At 40.0% G+C, this 24145-nt stretch overlaps 2 protein-coding genes and 2 pseudogenes across 10 annotated transcripts in view; 3 read left to right on the top strand and 1 right to left on the bottom strand.

The window, feature by feature from the left end:
- Positions 1-1232, top strand: part of LOC129144640 (electrogenic aspartate/glutamate antiporter SLC25A12, mitochondrial-like) — a 37236-nt pseudogene extending 36004 nt beyond the window's left edge.
- CD274 (CD274 molecule) overlaps positions 1-23930 on the bottom strand; it is a 214385-nt gene extending 190455 nt beyond the window's left edge. For 6 of the 9 annotated variants that reach the window (XR_005121922.2, XR_008549727.1, XR_005121923.2 and 3 more), the window contains exon 1: positions 1707-2426. The gene's annotated coding sequence lies outside the window, so the exon portion shown is untranslated. Of the gene's footprint in view, positions 1-1706; positions 2427-23911 lie in introns of those variants that run through there. The other 3 variants (XM_054689627.1, XM_054689631.1, XM_054689628.1) reach the window with 3 other exon arrangements.
- LOC119231342 (electrogenic aspartate/glutamate antiporter SLC25A12, mitochondrial-like) lies at positions 1504-2393 on the top strand (annotated as a pseudogene).
- On the top strand, positions 18993-22231 carry RLN2 (relaxin 2). The gene is made up of 2 exons (XM_037493126.1): positions 18993-19206; positions 21822-22231. The coding sequence occupies exons 1-2, from the start codon at positions 18993-18995 to the stop codon at positions 22229-22231; spliced, it is 624 nt and encodes a 207-aa protein (XP_037349023.1).
- Positions 23931-24145: the final 215 nt, after the last annotated feature.

The following is a 24145-nucleotide window of genomic DNA, read 5'->3' on the forward strand; positions in this document are numbered from 1 at the left end:
AATAAATCTTTAAAAAAAAATGCAAAACCAAATTATTTAAACAAAAGGTATCAGAGAACTAAATGTAAGAGTTAATAATGACATTCTCAGAACAAAACATAAGGGAGAATCTTCATGACATTGGACATGGCAATGATTTCATGGATATGACACCAAAAACACAGGCAACAAAATAATAGATATACTAAACTTCACCAAAATTTTAAAACAATTGTGAATCAAAACACAGTATTTAGAAAGTGAATTAAAAACTCAAAATTGAGACTACCAAATCATAAACAAGATAAAGATTAATACCCAAAACATATAAAATAGAAGACATTGCTTAGAATGGATTTTTAGCATAATATGAAGAGATACCTGGAAATCCATTATTTTTTAATAATTACTTTGTAAAATAACATTGGACATGACAGTTCTCTAAAGTCAGTCAACCCATAAAAATACTTTAAAAATACATTTTTGAAGAGACTTTCCAAGTTTATTGTCTTTACGATGACTGCTAAAACAATGACTGCTCTTGCTCTTCCTTGGCTTCCAAACACATCATGGGAGTCAAGGTGCAGTCAGCCAAGAAAGGCAATCCTCATGTGTTAAGAAACATATTCCTGCAGTATACCAGTACTAAAGTAGATGGCGCACACCACAGGACCCCAGGAGACTTTTCTAACACTATCTTGGACTGTATAATGATCCAAATAGCAATCAGAACATTGTATGGCTCTTGGCAGGAGTGGCCAATCAAACCAAGGATGGGTTGAGCTCCTATTAAGAGTTTGGCATTTGAATTATGTGCTCAATATTTCATGTTTACAGTGGCTTTTCAACTGTTTGACAAGAGTAGAAATGGAGAAGTGACATTTGAAAATGTCAAGGAAATTTTGGATGGGTTATTTATTACTCATCATCATATTCCTTTTAACTGGGACCGTGAATTTATTGGACTACATGTTGGGCATAATAGAAGCATAAGAAGCATCTTAAGTACACAGACTTCATCATTTCCCCAGGAGTTACAATTAGAATTGCAAAGCAAGCTTTTGCACCGAAAGACAAAAGCAAAAGTGGCATGATTTCTTAAGTTCAGGGACATCGTGGTTACCGTTAGGTCTAACATGCTTACTCCCGTCCTGGAGGAGAACTTAATTAAAGTAGGTGGAGGAAGTATCTCACACCAGGTTAGCTTCTCCTACTTCAAGGTCTTTAACTCATTAAGATATACAGCACTGTAGGGCCTCCCTGGTGGCTCAGGCGGTTGAGTGCAGCGCTGTGAAGCTGTCTGCAGCCTCTGCAGTGCCTCTTGGATCCCCACCCGCTGCGGAGCAACCCACATGGAGCCGCAGACCTCTCCTGTCTCGCCCGCTGCTCCCCTCAGCAGTGTATTTCGCTCATTCTGCCTGTTCTGTTCCCCACACTGTCTCCAGTGAATCCTCTCACCCTCCCGCACATCTGTCCTGTACCCCGGTTCTTGTATAAATAAATCTTAAAAAAAAAAAAAAAAAAAAAAAGATATACAGCACTCTAACTGGCACAAGAAACGATGCTGAAGTGACAAAGGAGGAATTTGCCCTGAGTGTCATATGCTTTGAACAAGTCATCCCACTAGAAATTGATACCCTATACTAGCTTGCAGATTTAAATATGCTATAGTGGCATTTAACTGGCAGATATTTAGAAAACAGCCCCGTTGGCTGAGGAGGTCTTACCTTACAATTTGGCAGAAGACAGATTCCTGCAGAGCCAGAAATCTCACGGTTTAGGCAGGCCTGTCTGGCTCCAGATTGCTGAGTCATCTTACAGGTTCACCCTGGGTTGGTTGCTGGAGCTGAGGGAGCCACTGAAGTATATCCCATACATCTGGTGAAGACTTGTGTGCAAAACCAGCGTGATACCAGCTCTGTTGTGGGGAGCCGATGTACTAAAACAGTTTTGACTGTTTTAATGAAATCGTGAATTATGAGGGCTACCGTGGACTCCACCCGGGTGTGACACCACACCTGAGAGCCGTTGCTCAGGAAAAGGCCATTAAGCTGTTAATGACTTTGGCCGGGACAAATTTACCAAAAGATATGACTCCATTCCACTTTTTTTTTTTTTTTTTGCCTAAGTCCTTGCTTGAAGTGGTGCTGGAGGCTCTCAGGTCATCTTTTCTAAGCCACCGGAGATTCGCCTTCAGGGGGCTGGAGTAATTACCACAGGGCCCAGGGTTAGTGCTTCGGGACCTGGGCCGTTTTGGTCTGTATGAGGGCGCCAAAGCATGTTTCCTCCGAGACCTTACCTTCTCTGTCATCTATTTTCCTGCTTATGCTCATGGCAAACCACTGCTGCCTGATGAAAACGGACGGGTGGGGGGTTTACATCTCCTAACAGCTGGAGCCAGGGCAGGCTCGTAGGCCGCTTTTCAGGCCATCCCTTGCTGACGTCATCAAGACATGCCCGGAAGTGGCGGCCCGCGCCAGGCGGATTACGCAAGACAAGCGCCAGGCAGATTACGCAAGACAAGCGCCTGTTTCAGGAACAAACTCCCAGAGGGGTCCCCAGCCTTTTGGCAAAATGGCTCCCTGAAGAGGTTAGGAGAGCAGCCCTATGATGTATCCATTGAGCGGCATCGTGCTGACTGAGCAGACCAGTCAAACTATGTGACAAAAAAACACCAGGCAGTTTCAAGCTTTAGTCTTATGTGTTTGAAATGTTTCCTAAGCGTTGGCATGAACTAATGTTCTAGACTGCTTTGCCCAGCTTCACTTAATATGTCATGTGCATATTGTACATCTTTGTACAGAACCATCTTGGCACCTCGTGGCAACAATGATATTTATAGACTGTAATGCAGTTTTGAGTTACTTCAAATGTACAGAATGTTTGAAAGTGTTTTATTAGGAATCACAGAAATAAATGTATTAGAATTTTAAAAAATAACAATAATAATAAAATCACTGACTGGAAACATCCTTTAGCCATAGACAGGTATTATTGTTACAGGGTAGCCTCGATTTAGAACTGGTTGCCTGACTGTGGGTCCTCAAGCGCACACTTAAAAAGGACTTAATACTCCACTGCAGGCACACACAAAAGGTTAATAAAAGATTTATTCACAAGGGAAGAGGAAGTGAGGAAATGGACAACTCAGGGAGAAAAAGAGGGAGATAAAGTTTTAAATGCATCCTACTCGTTCCTGCGGTCTGGAATCCCAAATGGCACCCTGAGAGCTGGCCTCCAGCCAGGACCTGTGAACCAAGAGGCCTGAGCAAGAGAGATCCCAAGGCCCACGTGTCTGGTTTTTATACGAAACCTGGCTGCTTAACTCAACCCTCAGGTCCCAGCAACCTTCCCTTCGGTGGTGATGGGATTTGTCTTTCCCAGTGTCTGGATGGTTTTGGTCTAGAGTGGGGGTGGAGTCCACAAAGCCTGTATAGAATTAACTCAGGACATCCTTTCCCCCTAACATTATGAGTACATGAAGCCCAGTATAATGACTAGGCCTTCCACCAAATAGAGGGACCTAGATAATATTTTTTTTTATTGGGAACTAAGACTATTCATTAGTTTATTTCAAAAATGGCACAATTTCTGTGAAGCCTTGGTTTACCTCAGTGGAAAAGATCTCATCTCATCTGACTAGATTTTCAGCACAAACAAGTCAGGCTTATAAACAAGTGCCCTCCAAAATGTATCCCCTGTACCTGCCTGTGTAAATTATGACCCATAGGCTTTCTTAGTCCTAAAACATTGTGTCTATGTTAAACAGGAATGAAGTTGCAGGCGGTATGTAGTATGCAAGAAATATTCAACTTCTTAAATTTTAACAAATCCATCTAAATCGAAATCTGTCACTGCATTGGTAATTTAAAATCAAAAATTATTCCTATGGAGCTCTCCCATTAAGATGTGCTTCAGGGCCTCCTGGTGGGACAAGGGCTTAAGACACAACCTATAAGGCTATCCACAGCTACTGCAACATGAATTCGGTTCCTGGCCAGCTGGCCAAGGAGCTACACATATGGTGCAGAGCCTGACTCGCCCGCTGCTCCCCTCAGCAGTGTATTTCAGTCAATCTCCCTGTTCTGTTCCCCACTCTGTCTCTGGTGAATCCTCTTATCCCCCCAAACCTCCGGCCTGTACCCCAGTTCTTATATGCATAAATAAATAAATCTTTAGGGCCTCCCCTGGTGGCGCAGCGTTTGAGCGCTCTGGGCTATGAAGCTGCCCGCAACCTCTGCAATGTCGGTTCAATCCCCGGCCACTGGGTGAGGGTCCCACATGGCGCGCAGACCTCTCCTGCCGCCCTCTGCTCCCCTCAGCAGTGTATTTCGTTGGTCTGCCTGTTCTGTTCCCTGCTCTGGCTCTGGTGAATCCTCTCACCTTCCTGTGCTTCTGACTGTACCCAGTACTTGTATAAATAAATAAATAAATAAATCTTTAAATAAATAAATAAATCTTAAAAAAAAAAAGATGTGCTTCAAACCAGCTTCTCACACCAAAGTATTAAATACCCAGGATGCATAGATTTCAATGGCTCCCACCATGACGCCACTACCACAGTCAGCATGGTTCCTTCAATTCAGGGCTTGCTTCCCTTCCTGCGGACAGCAGAACTTAACCATAGGTTTCTGTGATCAAGGTCCTGTTTTCTTATGTGGACCATACAGCCATCCTTTCTGAGGTTTTCACCTGTTCAGGGTACTGCTGACACTGAACACCACACAGCAGTACTCTTTCATGTCAGGATTCCAGCCTTCCAACTTCTTTCCAAAATAAGTAGTATTAAATGCTCTCTCTTGTTTCTCTCTCTTCCTCTCTCCTCTCTCTGTCTCTCTCTCTCATCCATTAGGAGCACTGAATAAGTTTTAACTGCTCAGGTATGTATAGGTCATGGGAGGAACTTTAAGCAGCTTTTAATTTTCGGCCTGCAAATGTCTATCGGTAGGGAAACAATAAGTCTCTGGACTGGTTTAAATTTGTGGGGAGATGGTCTAGGGCATGCATGGAAAATATACAGGGCAAAAAGTCATATTTCAGCCAATCTCTTGCTACATACATTGACCTACACTATCAACCTCTGCTTCTACATGGGACTCTTCATCTCTTATTAATATTTTTTATAAACAAAGAAAAATACATAACCCCTTCCTCTGCCAAACTCTCAGAATTTGCTCTTAGTTTTCACCTCTCATTCCTTTTAGGACACACCAAGAACTGTTCTCTACCTGATTCCTATTCTCTTAGAATTTATCCTATTAGATTCCACACTGGCCTCCAATCTCAAAATTTGATCCTTAACTCTCTTTTACAACTCTGTGACAACCAACTCCATTGATAACTCATTTCTTCTAAAAGCTTTCTTCCCCTATTGTTTTTCTAACATTATTCTGTTTTCAGAATCATTCTGCTTACATCCTATATCTTGTGTTCTTTTCTCCTTTTTAAACTCTTTCCTCACACATTCCTGCCTGAAGTTTTCTGTTATGAATTAAAGACCCTGTACATCAATAAGAGAGTTGATTACTTTTAATTACTTTAACTATTAACTTTCATATAACAGAGATGAAAATAACTAGAACTTAATACTTCCATTAAGTATCAGGCACTGTATTTTCTCATTTGTCATCTCATTTAATGTTTTATGTCATTTATTCCTTTAAAAGGTTTTTAAGAAGGTACTATTATTGTCTACCTTTAACTTATACCAGATGTTCTCATGACACATATTAAGTATAAGACTTTTGCAAGTTTATATAGTTACACAGTCTTGTAGTTGGGATCAGCCTCTAAGTTTCTTTTTTTTTTTTTTTAAAGATTTATTTATTTATTTATTCAATTACTGGGTACAGTCAGAAATGCGGGAGGTTGAGAGAATTCACCAGAGCCAGAGTGGAGAACAGAACAGGCAGACCGACAAAATACTGCTGAGGGGAGCAGCAGGCATGGCAGTAGAGGTCTGCCTGCCAAGTGGGACCCTTGCTGGTGTGGCCGGAGAGCAAACCCGCACTGCAGAGGCTGCCGGCAGTTTCGCAGCCCAGCGCTCAACCGCTGCGCCACCAGGGTAGGCCCCTCTAAGTTTCTTTACAGCAAATGGAGTGAATTCTTCAATCCATTCTCAGCCAATCACCTTAGTTTTCATCTGCTTTTGTGTGCTTTTCATTTGGCTGGTTTAAGTTATTAACTCTTTCAGGATTTTGTTCTCAAAAGATTTGCTTTAATATTATGATACAGTTACTGTCACCAAACCAGATACTGGATTTCTATAACTTTTTTTTTTTACATGTTATGATTATCTAAAAGAGGTGAAAAGTCTGCACTCCAGAGAGAGAATATGTGACATCAGGTAACAACTCAATAAATGATGTATTATCATTATCTTTCTTTCTAAATATATGTTTGAACACATGTTGTTTGTATGAATTCAAGAATACATAGAGACAACATGCGCAATAATGCCTGATATTCGTAGTTACTCAACAAATGATTACATGCTATAGTCATTTCTTCAAAACCTATCTTTGCATATTATTTGTGTGGATTCAAGAATGCATAATTGAATTCCGTTAATCTTGGTAAATATCAAGAATAAAGTGTCACCAAGACCAATGTTTATTGTGGGGAAGACAGATAATAAATTCAACATAAAATGAAAAAGGAAATAAAAGGCAACATATCTTGTACTTTAATCAAGCAATTATTGTAGTTATTATAAGTAATTGTACACACAACTCATTGCTAAACTAAATTTTAGAGGATTAGGGCCTCCCCAGTGGCGCAGCGGTTGAGCGCTGGGTTGTGAAGCTGCCCGCAGCCTCTGCAGCGCCGGTTCAATCCCTGGCTGCTCCCCTGCCACCGGAGGAGGGTCCCACATGACGTGCAGACCTCTCCTGCTGCCCGCTGCTCCCCTCAGCAGTATACCTCGGTCCTTCTGCCTGCTCTGCTTCCCACTCTGGCTCTGGTGAATTCTCTCACCCTCCCATGCTTCTGACTGTACCTAATGCTTGTATAAATAAATAAATCTTTAAAAAAAAAATTTTAGAGGATTAAGCCATGGTAATCTCATTCTCATATCAAGGTATCAACATAAAATGCTAAAATAAGTAGCAAATATTCTAGTACAATTCTTAGCAATTCCATATTTTTACTGGCATATATGGAATTTTCCTTTATAATTACTTAAATGTGATTTATTGCCCAGCTCCCATTTTATGACAATATTACAGAATAAGGCAGGTTGGATAGGAAAATAGTAAGTCAGAAATGTATTAGTAGTAGTAGTATCTTATTCATTCTAAGTAAATCATTATTTCTCCAATAATTTGTTCACTTAAATAAAACCATTGTATCTTGCTAATAAGAATAACTAGTAGTATCAGTAGTTAAGACTGTATTCATTCACTCACTCATTAAACATTTATGAAAACTCTAGCAGGCACTGTACTGATAATTACAATGAAACAAAAATAGTTTCACTTTGGATGATCTTAGAACTACCAAAGAAGAGCTATCACATGATTCTTTTTAAATTCAGTATGATGCAACTAATTATACTTAAAAGTATGAAACAGGATATAAAAGAACAAGCAGTTAAGTCTCAGTGAGTTTATTCACTTATTCATTTATTCACTCATTTACCAAATATTATGTGATGTTGATACTTAATATTTATTCTTTGTTGTTAGTATTAATGTAATTATTAATATTAAATTATTGCTGAGAGCCTATATAAATCAGCACTGTTCAATAACAAGGGGATACCCAAAGTAGACATATAAACAAAAATCCCTGCCTGCATCGAGTTTTTATTGTATTAGAATTAGACAGCAAATACAGAAAGAATTAAAATACATAGTATGTCAGTTTGTGATGAATGGTATGGAGAGATATAAAGTAGGGTGAGGTATAGAAAGTATAAGAAGAACAGGAATTAAATTTCCCCAATCCTGAACTATACCAGCAGGACACATCTCTGTGTTAGATCAAGAAACTTAGTTACTCTTCTGATGATCTATGAGTCTGACACAGGAAAAGACTGTTTGGAACTAGTGATACTCAAAATTGGCTTTTATCAGAGCTACTAATACAACTTACATCTGAAATTGTGGACACCTTGTTAGTGGATCCTGAAGGTGTGGCCCTGTATCCAATTCCTAGCCCAGAAATGACACCATAAAGCTGACATCATATTTATGAATTCTGACTGAATATGGATTTGCCTAGTTCTCAGTTTCAGGTGAATCTGTTATAGGTAGGGAGAGGGGCAGCCCAAACCCCGCAAACCTGCCTATTCTAAATGGGTTCTGCCATCCGCCGCATCAACACAAAACATAGGAGACTTTAATGGGAAGGAACTTTAATAAAACTAGGAAACAATACAGGTAAGGCAAAGAGTCTAGTTTCTAAATGAAGCACCCAAAGTTACCCGTCCCCTCGTGGGTAAAACTCCATCCATATGGGATCGGCCCAGAACAAGGCCCCAAAGCCTGCTACAAGTCTAAAGCATCTTCCAGTGGGGACCCACAGAAAAGGGTCACAAACAACTGGACAAGCCCGGAAGGAAAAGAGCAAAATCAACATCAAGATAAAAGCTGCCATTGTCACCTCCCCACGGGTCTCACCCACATCTGTGTCACCCAGTCCATGACCAAAAGACAAGCACAGTTTCTTCACGTGTCTCTAGGCTCCACGCGCCTCCTCCAGGTCTCCTGGCTCTATCCTGCTTCCTTCCTTCCTCAGTCTCTTCTTCTGCTTCTCCTCTTCCTGCTCAGCTCCACCCTCCCTTGGGTGGGGCAGGGAAACTCCCCCTTTCCTGGGGACCACCCTGTTACAAAACCATTTATCTTTTATTATCATCTTTTTACAATCCATAACAACCATTCCAGTTGCACTGGCCATATCCCCTATTCTTGGTATCATTCCTCCATTCATTTTCTTAAATCTCATTATCACTACAGGGCCAGACATGATCCCCTCTCTTTCCATATAAATTCAATTAAATTTGAGTGTGTATTATGTTAAGTCTTCTTGGTGGTTGGGATATAAAAGTGAACAGTTTTACTCAGGAGGCAGAGAAGCCTCCTGCTCTCTTGAGCTTAACACAGTATTTTAGACATTTTAGTATTCAAGTGTCTCCTTGTCCACTACCATTCTCCATCTCCCAGAGGCAACCATTCCAGGGTGTTTATTATGTACTTTTGTTTGTGTGTCTTTACAAATTGAGCATTGTCTGCCGTGCTTATATTTTCAAAATATATCGAAATTAAATTGACAGCCGTTTATCATTCACATATACTCACAACCCAAGGAAGGAAACTGCATGTCACACAAGGCCAAAAGGGAGCTGAACAATCAGAAGTTTTGCAAGTCAGGTCTTACAAAATGAAGAGGATTCAGTTAACCCTACTGACTGAGAGGCAGGGTAATTTGGCTTATTTGAATAAGAACTGACCTGAAACTGAAACCCAGCACTTATCAGGATTAGCAGTAGTAGTACCTCCTCCTCTCTATAGGAAGGTAGTTTGGTTAGGGGACTTTTTTCATGGGGACAGACTGGGGACAAGCTGTTTATTCCCTCTCAATTACACCAGATGTCAAGGTCTTAATTTTAGGCCCAATATATTAACCTTTATGTTGATGAATAAAACTAGATTGTGTAGATACCTATTTCTGAGTGTCTTATGCATGACAAACAAGGATCAACAATGAACAAAACTAAGATGCCCATTCACAAGCAGTTTCCATCAGGGGTATCGATCTTTCTAAACATTCCCTTAGCACATATACTATTATTGAAGCAGAAATAAAAAGTTGAGGAAAAGAAAATATTGAAGTTATTTATCATTTCTTAGCTTCACTAAAAGATTTCCAAAGATTTGCTAACAAGAGGACATTTTGACGACTACAATTTCCCTTCCCTTTTCATTTCATTCTTCCTGGCAGAGCAGCATGGAAGCAAACCTGAAGTGGAAAGGTAACCACAAGAGTGGTTCCAAGAACATCTAAGAGCTAGAGATTCAGCAATGATTTCTGATAAGGATGTTTGAAAAAAATACAAGGGCTCATCTTTCCAAAGAATTGATGGAAATTTCAATGAAATGATGGAAAGTTTCAATGCAATGATGGAAAAATTAAAAAAAAAAACAAAAACAACCCAAAGCACAAAACACTAGATCTAATGTAGCACTGACTATCATAGGGGTTGTGAGAGGTTGTCTGCTATTGGCAGATCAGATACAACAATGAGATACAAAGATACAAAGTTGGTAGAAAGAACATAGAGATGAAATATAAAATGACAGATTCCCACAGCTTTGAAAAAAAGTGAATTTTCTTAGGCTTACTCATGTAAATCATTTGAACCCAGAGGAGACTGGAGGGTGGTACAGGCAAAAGCAGTGAGCAAGGGGTCTCAAGAAGCAGCTGCAGGCTGTCTACTAACTGAGATAAAAGTCTGTGAACTGAATATCCCAACCCAGAAGAGGACAGTAAACAGGAAACTCATGGCTTGAACAGAACAAAGAAGCAGTCCCAAACACAAAAAGCAGCTCCCCAGTCTATGCCTGGTCCATCTCTCCAAAATATCCCTGGGGCCTGCACTTCTTGTCCCAGAGTCTGAATTCACTGATTCTTACTATATGACTGGTTTTGAAGTGGTACAATTATAATCTGTGGTAAAGCATCTAGAATGTAAGCACTCAAATAATTACTTCATTTTTTGAAATTAATTCAAGTGCTACTGAAGGATGCCTAAAATTTTGATGAGAAACTGGTAAATTAATGCTCAACTTACTTGTCATATAAAATTTTACCCTACTAATAAAAGAATCTCTGTGTGTGTGTATTTGTGTATGAGTATTAGACAACCCCAAGATTTTCAGGGTCAGTCTCCTCAAGATGCCCTCCTCTCTCATGCAGATTACTTTGAACTGAAAACAATGAAGGTCTTGATTGCTAAAGAGAATCGCTTGACTTTCCCTAACGCTTTTTTCCTCTCCTAATCTAAGAAGTGATCATTGCTTCTAAAACTGGATCCATACTGGTGGAATGGAGACTCTGGGTCATATCTCCCTGGTTCTATTGAGGAGGAATGAGTATAGTGGGTGGTATTCCATGATTCATCATCATCAAAGAAATTCAGGGTGGGGGGGAAATGCTGGAGGTTTGTTTAGATGTCTTAGGGGAGTTAAGATGTTAATGATTTAAGGGATTTAATTGAGTATTCTAAAGGTTATTGTAAAGACAAAGTGAGGAAAATGTCTCTTTCCTTGCATATAGTTCATTTTTGCCCTTTATATCATTCCAGATTAAAGACAAAGTGATCCCCTTGTTGTCATATAAAGTCTACCTCCTCTCTCCATGGTGACCTGGGGCCCTTTTATCATCCCTAGGTTTATGAATAAAATTTCATATTCCTGAGTAAAAGTGGGATCTGGAAAATTATTGTTACAAACACCCTCCCCTTTGAGGATGTTATTAATTTAATTTCTTCATGCTATTGCATCTGACACTGTTTTGGTTACTCCAAATTTACCTTTAAGCCTTGACAGTAACAATCAGGATAGTATTCACTATACATAACAGAATATCTACAGCAGTGTCATTAAACAAGCCTATAGAGTAACTATCAACTCCGTTTCGCATCTGAATGATGCCAGCAGGCTCCTCACACATTTCTACTCAGGTGTGCTCACATGGAGGCTTCCTCCTGTGTCATCTACATGATGGTCCTGTTAGGGGGAAAAGGATGTCCTAAAGCTAATTCCATACAGACTTTGTGGACTCCACCCCCACTCCAGACCAAAGCCAAAAGTCACTGAGAACTCCAAATCCCATCACCACCAAAAGAAAGGTGGCTGGGACCTGAGGGTGGGGTTAAGCAGCCAGGTTTGGTATAAAGCCAGACACGTGGGCTTTGGAGGGGATCCCCCATTTTGGCTCTCCACCAGCTCGCAGCGTCTGGCCAGCTCTGAGAGTGCCTTTGGGTTTCCAGGTCCGCGGATCAGGTAGGATGCATTAAAGACTTTATTTCCCTATTTTCTTCCTGAGTTGTACATTTCCTCAATTCCCTTTCCCTTGTAAATAAACCTTTTATTAACCTTTTGTGTGTGCCTGTAGTGGAGTATTAATAAGTCCCTTTTAAGCGCGTGGGTGAGGACCCACAGCCAGGTAACCTGTTTTATATTGGGGTTGCCCCGTAACAGTCCCAAGGTGACTGTTGCACCCGTGATGCTCAGTGCACATTTCAGGCAGGAAAAGGAGACAGAAGAAGGCTTAGTGTTTGGATCAACAAAGTAAAGATTTTTGCCAGAAACCTCCACAGGTGTGCTTATGTCATAAAGGCAGAAATGTTCTACATGGACACGGTTCCCTACAACAAAGACAAGGAAATTCCTAGCATTCACAGCCTAGAGAGTGGAGAGAAAGGGTCCTAGAAAAGAGAATGAGGCAGTGAACCACATGGCGCAGCAGACCTCTCCTGTCTCACCTCTGCTCCCCTCAGCAGTGTATTTCAGTAGATCTGCCTGTTCTGCTCCACACTCTGTCTTTGGTGAATCCTCTCACCCCTACACCTCTGGCCTTCACCCCAGTTCTTGTATGCATAAGTAAATAAAACTCTTTTTTAAAAACCCCAAAACTCAGAGGCTGCAAGAGACCTGGTCAAAGCCAGGAAGAGAGCTATTTGAAATGGAAATTCCAACCCAGGAGAACTAAAGCCTAAAGAGGAGAGAGCAACTCTCCAGACCCTGTCCTGGTCCATGTACCCCATAAGCAACTTCCCAAAAGCCCTAGAAGCAGGGCTCCTGACCCCACAGCCTGCATTCACTACTTCTTATGTTCTGACTATTTTTAAGTAGTACAAAGAAAATCTGTGGTAATCCATCTACTATAAACACTCAAATATATCCATCTGCTACAAATACTTATAAACATGAATTAACATTTTGAATGTACCTAATTCTAAAGGTAGCAAAGCACCCCTAAAACTCTCATGAAAAACTGATGGTTATATGCTTATTTCTGGAATAAAACATTTACTAAATATTTGTATTTCTCAGTTAAGATGTGTTTTCTGCAAATAACAGATATTCCTACATTGGTGGTTTCAAAGAAACCTATAGATCAAGCATCTGGCTTTTATCATCTGAGTGATACCAGAAGTCTCCCCACACCTTTCCAGTCAACTGTGACTGCATATAGGTTTTCTCCTGCGCTCCACCACATGTTTCCAAGATGACCACTGCATGTCTGGGTCTTAATGCATATTTCAGTAGGGAAAAAAGGTATGAAAGAAGGCTTAGTGCCAGGATCAGAAGAGGGAAGTCTGTCAGAATCTTCTACATGAGTTCTTCTGTCACACTGGTCTGAACCGTGTCACATGGACACTGCTATCTGCACAAGACAACGGGAAATTATTTCTGGCACTTACAGCCCAGAGAGTTGGGCTAGGAGAAGGGCCTAAAACGCAAATTGAGGCAGTCAACCTGTATCTTTGCTTATGCTTGCTGTTTGCTTCAAAGACATTAATCTTCATTATCCTTTACCATTAAGATGAACACCAACTGGGGATGAATTTCAGGGATATCATGGGGACAAGAAGTGTTTGGTGTTCAGTAGAAAAGGGTAGGAATTTGGATCTAGCACTTACCAGCAGTATGCATAGGCACATTGATTTTCTGTCATTCAAACAGTGTTTTTGTTGTCTTTTAGCTAAAACATTTATTATTTTTTAAATTAATTTGACCTTATTTTTCAGTTAAAATAATATGTACCATAGAGTACAGATTTCCATTTTCCCCTTCACCCACAAAAATAATTCCCCCTATTTTTAACATTTTGCATCAGTGTGGTACATTGGCATCAATTGATGAACTAAAATTAATATACTATTATTATTCACTGAGATCAATACTGTACATTAGGATTCACTTTGTGTTATACAGCACAATTTTAAAAAATTATTTGCTGATTTCTAGATCCATTTTAGGTTTACAGTAAATTTGAGTGGAAAATATAAAGTTCCCGCATACTTACTCTACCCTGAGTCTTGCAAGCCTTCCCAACCATTTGTACATTTGTACATCTATTACAACAACCATGACATACCATTTTCAACCAAGCCCGTAAATCACATTATATCTCACAATTGGTGTTTTACATTCTGAGTTTTTAAAAATGTATAATGACATGTATCCATTCTTACAGTATCATTTAGATCAGTTTCATTGCCCTAAAAATTCGCTACGTTGCACATGTTCATCCTCCCCTCCTCCTAAATCCCTGGCAGCCATCAATCTTTTTACTATCTCCATAGTTTTGCCTTTTCTAAAACTCTTATCACAAAGCACATCAGTCTTTTAGAATTGTCTTCTTTCACATAGTAAGATACCTTTAAGATTCCTCCAGGCTGTTAAGCCTTAGTAGCTCATTTCTTAATAGCACTGAAAAACATTTCACTGTACAGAAAAACCACAATTTTCTCTCAAATTTCAATTGCTGGAAGAAATATATGAACAAAAATAGTTCCAATGCAGAACTGATTATTATGTGTGCTGGGTAGAATTGTCTGCTATTGATAGATTAGAGAGTACAGTAACAATTTGCACCAATATATAGCTGGTGGAAAGAAAATAGTGGTGAAATATGAAAAAGCAGTCTCATGTTTTTTAAAAAGTGAGTCTTTTTAGAACCATTGACCTACCCCAACTGGATACAGAAGAGACTGGTTAGTGTTACAGGTAGAAGCCCTGAGCAAGGGAATTCAATGAGGGATCTGCGGATTGTCTGCTACCAGGGAAAAAGTTCTATGAAACAGTGATTCCAACCCAGAAGATCAAGGACAGTACCCAGAAAACTTACAGCTTGGACGGACAAAGATGCTGGCCCAGACACACAAAACAGCTCCCCAGGCGCTGCCCTGGCACAGGGTCCCCCATCTTCTGCTCTACAAAATACTTGGAGCCTGGGCTCTAAGTATTAGAATGTGCATTCACTCCTTCCTATTATAAGACTGGTTCTAAGTTGTACAAATAAAATCTGTGTAAAGCATCAAGCACACAAGCACCTTTGCAATAAATAATTCAGAGCTACTAAAATATGCCCAAAACTTTCACGAGAAATTGACAAATGTAATCTTAATTTATTGATTTATAAAAATTTTAGCATATTTGCTTATATGTGCATGTGCTTGCATGTACTGAAGGTGCCCAAATTAGACCACACCAAGATTTTCAGAGATGGTCTTTCCCCTAATCGCCTCACTCTACCCCTAATCTAAGAAGTGATCGCTGCTGACCCCACACTGATGGAGTGGGTGCTCTAGGTCATATCTCACTGGCGTCATTTGGGTGGAATGGGTAGTCTGGTGGTATCTCATGAGTCATCTTCAACAAAGAAATTCAGTGTGGGAATGCTGGACATTTGCTTAAGGCTTTTTAGAGAAGTTAAGATCTTAATGATCTAAAGGACTCAACTGAGTATTCTAAAGGTTACTGTAAAGACTAACTGAAACAGAAGCCTATTTCCCTGTTTGCATTTTGGTTTTGTACTTTATGCTATTCCATATTAAAGAAAAAATCATTCCTTGTTATATGAAGTTCCTGTTCTCTCTCCTCAGTGCCTTAGAATCCTTATATCATCCCTTCATCTAGGAATCAAATTCCACATTCCTCACTGAAAGCAGGACCCAATAATGGCTCTCACTCACACACTCCCATCACATACATGATATTAATTTGATTTTTCTTGCAAACCCATCTGATGCTGCTTTGATTACTTTTAAATTTTCTCCTGAATCCTGGCAGTATCAATTAGGATTGTATTCTCTGTATATAATAGAAATCCACAAGTAGTTTTAAACAAGCCTGCAGAGGAACCATCAAACCTATTCAGCATCTGAATAAGGCCAGCAGGCTCCTCACACCTTTTTTTTTAATTTCTGAATTTTTATTCAGTACTTAAATATTTTCCTTTTTCTTTCTTTCTCTTTTTTTTTCACATTTTATTTTATTTATTTATTTTAATAATAAATTTTATTTTTATATTCCCCATACAATTGCAGCCCCCCCATTCTGACCCCAATCTCTCCCCTCCCACCCCCGCCCCCTTAAAAGTGTCTCTGGTTCGTAGTTTTTTGTTGATTTTGATTTTCACTTTCTTATAGATATTCGTTTTCCTGGTCCCTTATTTAAGTTTTCTAGATTCCTGCTATGAGTGAGACCATCCGGTATTTTTCTTTTTCTTTTTGGCTTATTTCGCTGAGCATGATCCCTTCCAGTGCCATCCATGTTGCTGCAAATTGCATGTGTTTATCTTTTTTGAATGCTGAATAATATTCCATGGTATATATGTACCACATCTTCTTGATCCAGTCATCTATTTTTGGGCATTTGGGTTGTTTCCAAAGCTTAGCTATTGTAAACAGTGCTGCTATAAACATAGGGGTGCAGGTGTTCTTTGGAATTGATGTTTCTGTGTCCTTTGGGTAAATACCTAGGAGTGGAATTGCTGGATCATATGGAAGCTCTATGTTTAGTAGGTCCAGAAATCTCCACACAGCTCTCCACAGTGGTTGGACCAGTTTGCACTCCCACCAACAGTGCAGAAGAGTTCCTTTTTCTCCACACCCTCGCCAACATTTGTTGTTGCTAGTTTTTTTAATATGTGCCATTCTCACTGGTGTAAGATGGTATCTCATGCAAAATGTTCAACATCACTTGTCATCAGGGAAATGCAAATCCTCACACCTTTTTACTCAGATGTACTCACATGGAGGCTTCCTCCTGTGTCATCTACATGATGGTCCCTAGGTGGCTGCTGCACCCGTGGTGCTCAGTGCACATTTCAGGCAGGAAAAGGAGACAGAAGAAGGCTTAGTGTTTGGATCAGCAAAGTAAAGATTTTGCCAGAAACCTCCATAGGTGTGCTTATGTCATAAAGGCAGAGATGTTCTGCATGGACACTGTTCCCTACAGCAAAGACAAGGAAATTTCTAGAAGTTATAGGCTAGAGAGTGGAGAGAAAGGGTCTAGAAAAGAGACTGAGGCAGTGAATGCACAGGTTCACCCATGCTTATTGCTCTGTACCTCAAGATACATTTAGACACATTAATGTTTATCTATTAGCCTTCACCATGCAGATTAATTGCAACTGGAGCCGAATCCAAGGGATGTAGTGAGAGAGAAGAAAGAGGACTTGGAATCCAATAGATATAGGTAGGAATCCCACCTCCAGCACTTCCCTGACATGTGCATGACACACTGGGTTTTGCTTTTTAAAAAGGTTACTTTGAAAAAATAAACAGATAACGGAAAAGGCTGTTATTGAAGAATATAAAATGCTTGCAGTGTGCCTATAAGCTAAAGGTACAGATTTGCCTGTTCCCTTAGCAGTACTAGGTAAGTCACATCTGCACATGTGCTACCAAAGTTGCAGTGGACAAGTTACTTGACTACTCACATCTTGTTCTTTCTCTGTGAAGCAGAAGAATGCCCACTTCACTGGGTGGCAATGAGGACTATACAAGACCACACAGGCAAAAGTTAAAAAACTAACCTGTCCTTAGAAACTCACGTTTTCAACAAGAAATTTACTTTGGACAACCTCACATAAGAATTATTATTTTATAATGAAAGTCGACCCACGAAAGTACCATAAAACTTCAACTTTATGAAGTTTCTCCTAATATGCTCGCCCTAGCAAAAACACATCTAAAAGCATGCCCCCAGATCACCCCCATAGTTTTGGAAGGTGTTTTCGTCATTAAGTATTTCCACAGTGCTAACATTTGACCAATGATGAGTAGACCCTTTTGAAATTAGCAGAAATCTGGACATTAGAATGATTTTATCATATTGCTGGTTTTGTAACTAAGCAGTTGCTGAATTTTCACTTTAATTCAAAGTTACCCTAACTTCTTCCAATTTGCCTGATGGCATTGAGATAACCTGAGTATGTTATGAACATACTGTTATACTAGGATACAAATTTGTGAAAAAATGAACCTATTTGACCTTAAAAGATTAACATTCATCAAGAAAAGTTTATTTAATGAACTTAGAATCTCACTCTGTATTGAGGTTTTAAATGCTAATATAGAAGGCATTAAAAAATTACCTCTCACTAAATAGGGCAAACAGAATACAGTGGTAAAAGAAGTAGGATCTTTGTGTAACATGTGTTACCAAAAGTTTTTTCTGCAGTTGTGGGATTCCACTGCTTTTTTCCTTCATTTTTAGTTAGTTTCTCTGTGTATGTGTTTGTATTTGTGTGTGTTTGAATGCTACACACATAGAATACAATCTCAAATTAAACTGATTTCAGGAACCAGTCACAAACTTTCTACCAGAGGACTCAAAGGAAACTCGGTTTAGAAATTTTATAAACTTCAAACATTGCTGAAATTGATGCATAGAAAATGATAATTTATACTGGGATAGATTAAAAAAAATCATCACTTGTCTCTCTCGTCAACAACCTATCACCCATTATTGTTTTTGGAATTGAATCAGCAGACACTAACTTAACATACATGTACTGCTATCTAGATTAGACAGTCATTCAGCAGTATTAATGCTGCAGAACTCTAAGTCCTGAGAATAAGGGTGATTTCAATTTCATTTTTATTGCTATAATTAGTGAAGGTTATTCTTACCTCTATAATAAAGGAAAGACTTCAATGATCGAATAACTTTTGTAAGTACACAGAATTATTTGAGTATAAGAAGAGAGAGAAAAATATAACTGGAAAAGGACCAAGAACAGAAAAAAAGGCAAGAGGAAGAGGAAAGGGAGAAACAGAACTGAAGAGAAAAACAAGGGAGGAGACTGGGGGAGGGTGGAGCTTGCACCTTTGGGGAAGGTCTAAGTGGAACGCCTGGCTATAAACTCTGGTTAAGGGAAGCAGGTAAAGCAGCCTCGCATCCAGGGCTGAGGACCCCTGGTCACATCAGCTGCGATTTCCTTCAGAAAAAGGCTGAAGCGTGTGGCGTGGAGCAAGGGACACCAGGTCCAAGATGCAGACACAGTTCTTGTACCATCTGCTGGGAGTCTGTTTGCTCCTGATCCAGCTTCCCGGTGAGGTCCCAGGTCGCAGGGTGGCCAAATCTGTTAAGGTATGTGGCCGTGAATATACCCGTCTTCATAATGAGGTCTGCAGCTCCGCCAATTTGAGGGGGCACAGAAATGAGTCAAAGCATGCTCACCGTCACCCAGGTAAATATCAACCAGGTGAGTAATCACTCACTTCTCATGTTCTGCACTTCCCATTGATTCCTTTAGGGTTGTGGACCAATGTGAAAGTGGCTAGCGCGGGCTGACTCGAGGCCTCATTGACTCATCGTACTCAGCCTGTCCTGCTGCTATTCTGGAGTTTGGGCTTTTCAGTAATTTCCTTTCTTGTGAGGGTCTCACCAGGGTTCACGCCTAAGGAAGAAATGCTGGGGGAGTAGCACTAGGCCTCACCTGAAATGTACCTGGTACCTTTCACCTAATAGCAGCCAAAGTGACAGGACCAAGGAAAACCAGGGAGCAAGAGGAGGGAAGCTGCCCAATGACCCACAGGAGGCAGGGTGCACTCAGCATGCTGCAAGGTCACAGGTCAGAGAGTGGGCATACTGGCTGCTGGGACAACTGGATAGGACACGTGGACTTGAGAGGCAGGAGACAATCAGTGATGCGTGAAGTGATTACCAAAAATGCACATACACGAATGGATATGGGCAGAACTTGGAAACTCCTGAGAGGGTCTTGAGTAGTAAATATGCAGAGCCATAGATTTAAAGACTCTCCTTTGTGGGAGAAGAGGGCAGAGAGAGGGAGAGGGAGAGAGACAGAGAGACTGAATCCCTTGTATATTGTTTCTAGGGAAACAACAGGTATAGACAATGTGGAAAACTTTGCAGGCACCTCAAAAACAAAAAAACCATCAAATGGCATTATATGTAATCCTGCAAGCTGACCTCTGGGTATTTATCCACAAAAGTTGGAATAATATCTTGAAGATATTTAGTCTCTGTAATATACTGCCAACCCCACCCTTACTCCACTGGTCTTCACAATTGTCAAGATGTGGAAACAGCCTAAATGTCCATCCACTGATAAAGAAAATATTTTGCATGCACACACACACACATTCAAGAGTATTATTCAGTCAGGGGAAAAAAGGGAAATCCCAAAATATTAACCATATGGATGACCCTGGGGAGCAGTATGCTAAGTGAAAAAAGCCTATCACAGAAGGACAGATGCTGCATGCTTGCACTTATAAGTATCTAGAATATTCAAATTTGATGAGGAAAGAAAAAAACAGTGATTACCAGAGGTTGGGAGGAGGACGAAATGCGGAGTTGTTAAACACTTTCAATTATACAAGATAAATTGGTTAGAAATCGGACATTCCTATAGATAATCATGCTGTGCTGGACTCTGAAAACTCTGTTAAGAATATAAATTCCTTGAATGTTCTTATAAGATATATGGAACTCTGTCATATTTTGTGAAATTTCCATAATTTGAAAAGTATTTCAAGCTAAAAAACTTTTAAATTGTGAGGAGGAAAAACGGTATAAAAAACACATCTATGGGGACTCCTTGTGGCGCAGCGGTTGAGCGCTGGGTTGCGAAGCTGCCTGCGGCCTCTGCAGTGCCAGTTCGATCCCCGGCTGCTCCCCGGCCACTGGAGGAGGGTCCCACATGGCGCGCAGACCTCTCCTGCCGCCCGCTGCTCCCCTCAGCAGTGTACTTCGGTCCTTCTGCCTGCTCTGCTCCCCGCTCTGGCTCTGGTGAATTCTCTCACCCTCCCATGCTTCTGACTGTACCCAATGCTTGTATAAATAAATAAATAAATCTTTAAAAACAAAAAACAAACAAAAAACAAAAAACAAAAAAAACCCCACACCTATGAAAAAACATAAACAGAAACTTCAGTTATTTGCCCTGGTTGTCTAATTAATGACAGGTGAACTTCACTAATAGGTGAAGTTAAGTGAGAGTTTACATGGCTGAAAGTTTTTTGAAGGTAAAAAGCATGTTTCTTTTTCTTTATATCTCTTGTATTGCACTGAAAGAGACATGGAAGCAGTCAATGATGTTCCTCTGAACTGAAAGACTTAGAAAAATGTCACACAGGACACAACCTGCATATTTGCCCATGCTGGCACACTGTTTAGAACAGGCTTCCTTCCTAGGGAGCACCCAGAACTTGCATAGCACTTGGCCCACTGCTATGGAACTAAAACCACACAAAGTACATTAGTTCACATGCACCACAACTGATACTAATCTCTTTTTCAAGTCAGTCACATTTTGGTTCCTGTTCTTTTAACCTATTTCTTTATCTAAGCCTATTAATTTGGAGTAAGTATTCTGAGGAAGGTAGAAAAATTGCTAAATGGATGTCTGAGGGATGTCAGCCTCTGCTCTTCCCTGTCTAATAGATCAGAGCAGTTGGAAATGCTAATGTTTAAACTTTATCCTGATGCAGCAATTTGTCACCGTGGGAGATTTCCGAGTTCAAAACAGTTCATAAATTTTTCATATTTCTGTCATAACTCAGAAGGTGTTTAGTAATGGAAGAAAATTACTGAAAAAAAAAACCTCACCAATGGTCAAAATAGTGTTTTCGATGAGCAAGATGACTTCAGAGAAGTCAGGAAAAGTCTAAGTGCTGTGATGAAAGCAGGAAGGTGACTGAGGAAAGATGACAGCGCCTGCGGGTGTAAGCAGAGTACTTAGGAGTGCTGATTACTCTCAGCTGCCCACTAGCGGAAGTTGGATGTTTAGCTATCAGAGTTGTTGCTGCCTGTTCGGAGTTGAGGCAATGCTTTTCTTTTTCGTCTACACAGATTTTCGTTTTACTGATGTTCCTGACACGAGTATTTCCTCTCTCCCCATTCCTTTTTATAACTTAGAAACATCATCCTCCACCAATCATAATGCAGAAGGCTTAAATATTAGGGTGGAATCCGGTTTTATGTTGCCAGAAAATCTGAAGTCAGAACTGCCTGGGAATCAACCTTCACGGATTGGAAAAAGATCTGGATTACAGGATGCAAAACTTAACTCCGCAGAATTTAAGAACATCAATCTTAAGAAACTGAGTAAAGCAAAACACCATAAAAATGACAATCTCTTAGTATCAAACAACTTAGCTTTTAATAAACATTCCCAGAAAAAGAAACTAAACTCTCATCAAATAAAGAAAAAGTGTTGTATTCAAGGTTGTACGAGACGAGAGATTGCTAGATTCTGCTAAAGTGAAGTTACTTATGCATTCCTCATCTAATGTCTACATGTATTCTTAACACATGCATGATGATCTGTTATCCTACTGATATTAGGAAATATGTAAAATCATATTAGCATTTGGGTTTCTTATTTAATATGTAAGAAAATTTTCCTGGCTTTATTATATTTTCTGCTAATAATCATTCTCTCACTTAAGATACTGTAACAGGGTGGTCCCCAGGAAAGGGGGAGGTTCCCTGCCCCACCCAAGGGAGGGTGGAGTTGAGCAGGAAGAGGAGAAGCTGAAGAAGAGACTAAGGAAGGAAGCAGGATGGAGCCAGGAGACCTGGAGGAGGCGCATGGAGCCTAGAGACACGTAAAGAAACTGCGCTTGTCTTTTGGTCGTGGACTGGGTGACACAGATGTGGGTGAGACCTGTGGGGAGGTGACAATGGCAGCTTTTATCTTGATGTTGATTTTGCTCTTTTCCTTCCGGGCTTGTCCGGTTGTTTGTGACCCTTTTCTGTGGGTCCCCACTGGAAGATGCTTTAGACTTGTAGCAGGCTTTGGGGCCTTGTTCTGGGCCGATCCCATATGGATGGAGTTTTACCCACGAGGGGACGGGTAACTTTGGGTGCTTCATTTAGAAACTAGACTCTATGCCTTACCTGTATTGTTTCCTAGTTTTATTAAAGATCCTTCCCATTAGTCTCATGTGTTTTGTGTTGATGCGGCGGATGGCAGAACCCATTTAGAATAGGCAGGTTTGCGGGGTTTGGGCTGCCCCTCTCCCTGTCCTATAACAATACTTCTGCCTTTTTTATGAAAATGATAATTATGTTTTTGCTTTTTCAATGCTGTTAACTTAAAATGACAATAAAATTGTATCATTTTAACCACACAAATAACACAAAAGACAATATTTAAAATAGTTAGCTTAAATGCTATCTTGCATTAGTAAGAAAAAATAACTTTTTGAGATTTCTATTTGATAAGTTCCACTCTGTCACACACTGCTTTTCCTCCAGCCAGAATGCACAACTACCTTTTCATGATTTAATATTAAGTAAACTGTTAATAGCAAATAAAATAAAATTTAAAAACTCAACTTCAACAACATCTAACATCAGGAATATAAATCAAGCCATATTTTGTTGTTGTTGTTGATGTTAACTGTTAGAGTAGATATAGAAAGAATTACAAAGTGGATTGTTCTAATAGATTTTAAAAGACTTTTGTGTTCTTGAACTATTCATTGCTGGCAAACTGATATGTCACTTAATCTATTTAGTTTGAGTTATATAAATTCAAGTATATTTCATGTAGGATTCTTTTTGTAGAGAACTCTCATGTAACAATAAGCTATATATTTTTTAAAGATTTATTTATTTATGCATACAAAGCTGGGGTACAAGCCAGAGGTGTGAGGGACACCAGAGACAGAACGGGGAACAGAACAGGCAGATTGAGGGAAGTACACTGCTGAGGGAAGCAGCAGGCGAATCAGGAGAGGTCTGCCTTGCCATGTGGGTTGCTCCCTGGCCAGCCGGGGTTTTTCACAACTCTCATGGGTGCCACTGGGAAGCGGGTCAATGTTGGGGGCAGTGGAAAGTGGAGGAAAAGACAGTGTGAAGGTTGAAAGGAGAATCAAAAATAAAATGGTAAAGGTGAGAATAATTAATCTAGTTACTGACAACTCATAGAGTACCTCTCAGAAGCTTTGCATCCTGAAATTGAATAGTCCTGAATGGCTCCTGATGGTCCCCTTGCAGCTGATCCTTCATACTTCCGAGTCAACACAAATAAAATAAAATAAAATTTTATTTAATGACAAAGCCATCGTATAGACTATACTGCACTTCCCTGCCCCTTCCCGCCTAATTTAGCAAAATGCTGTTATTTGAGAGTGCAAGACTTTTAGGGATTCCTGTCACAGATTGGC

Source organism: Talpa occidentalis, unplaced genomic scaffold (assembly GCF_014898055.3).
Source record: "Talpa occidentalis isolate TD23 unplaced genomic scaffold, MPIMG_talOcc4v2.1 talOcc4.7, whole genome shotgun sequence".
NCBI classification, from domain to species: Eukaryota; Metazoa; Chordata; class Mammalia; order Eulipotyphla; family Talpidae; genus Talpa; species Talpa occidentalis.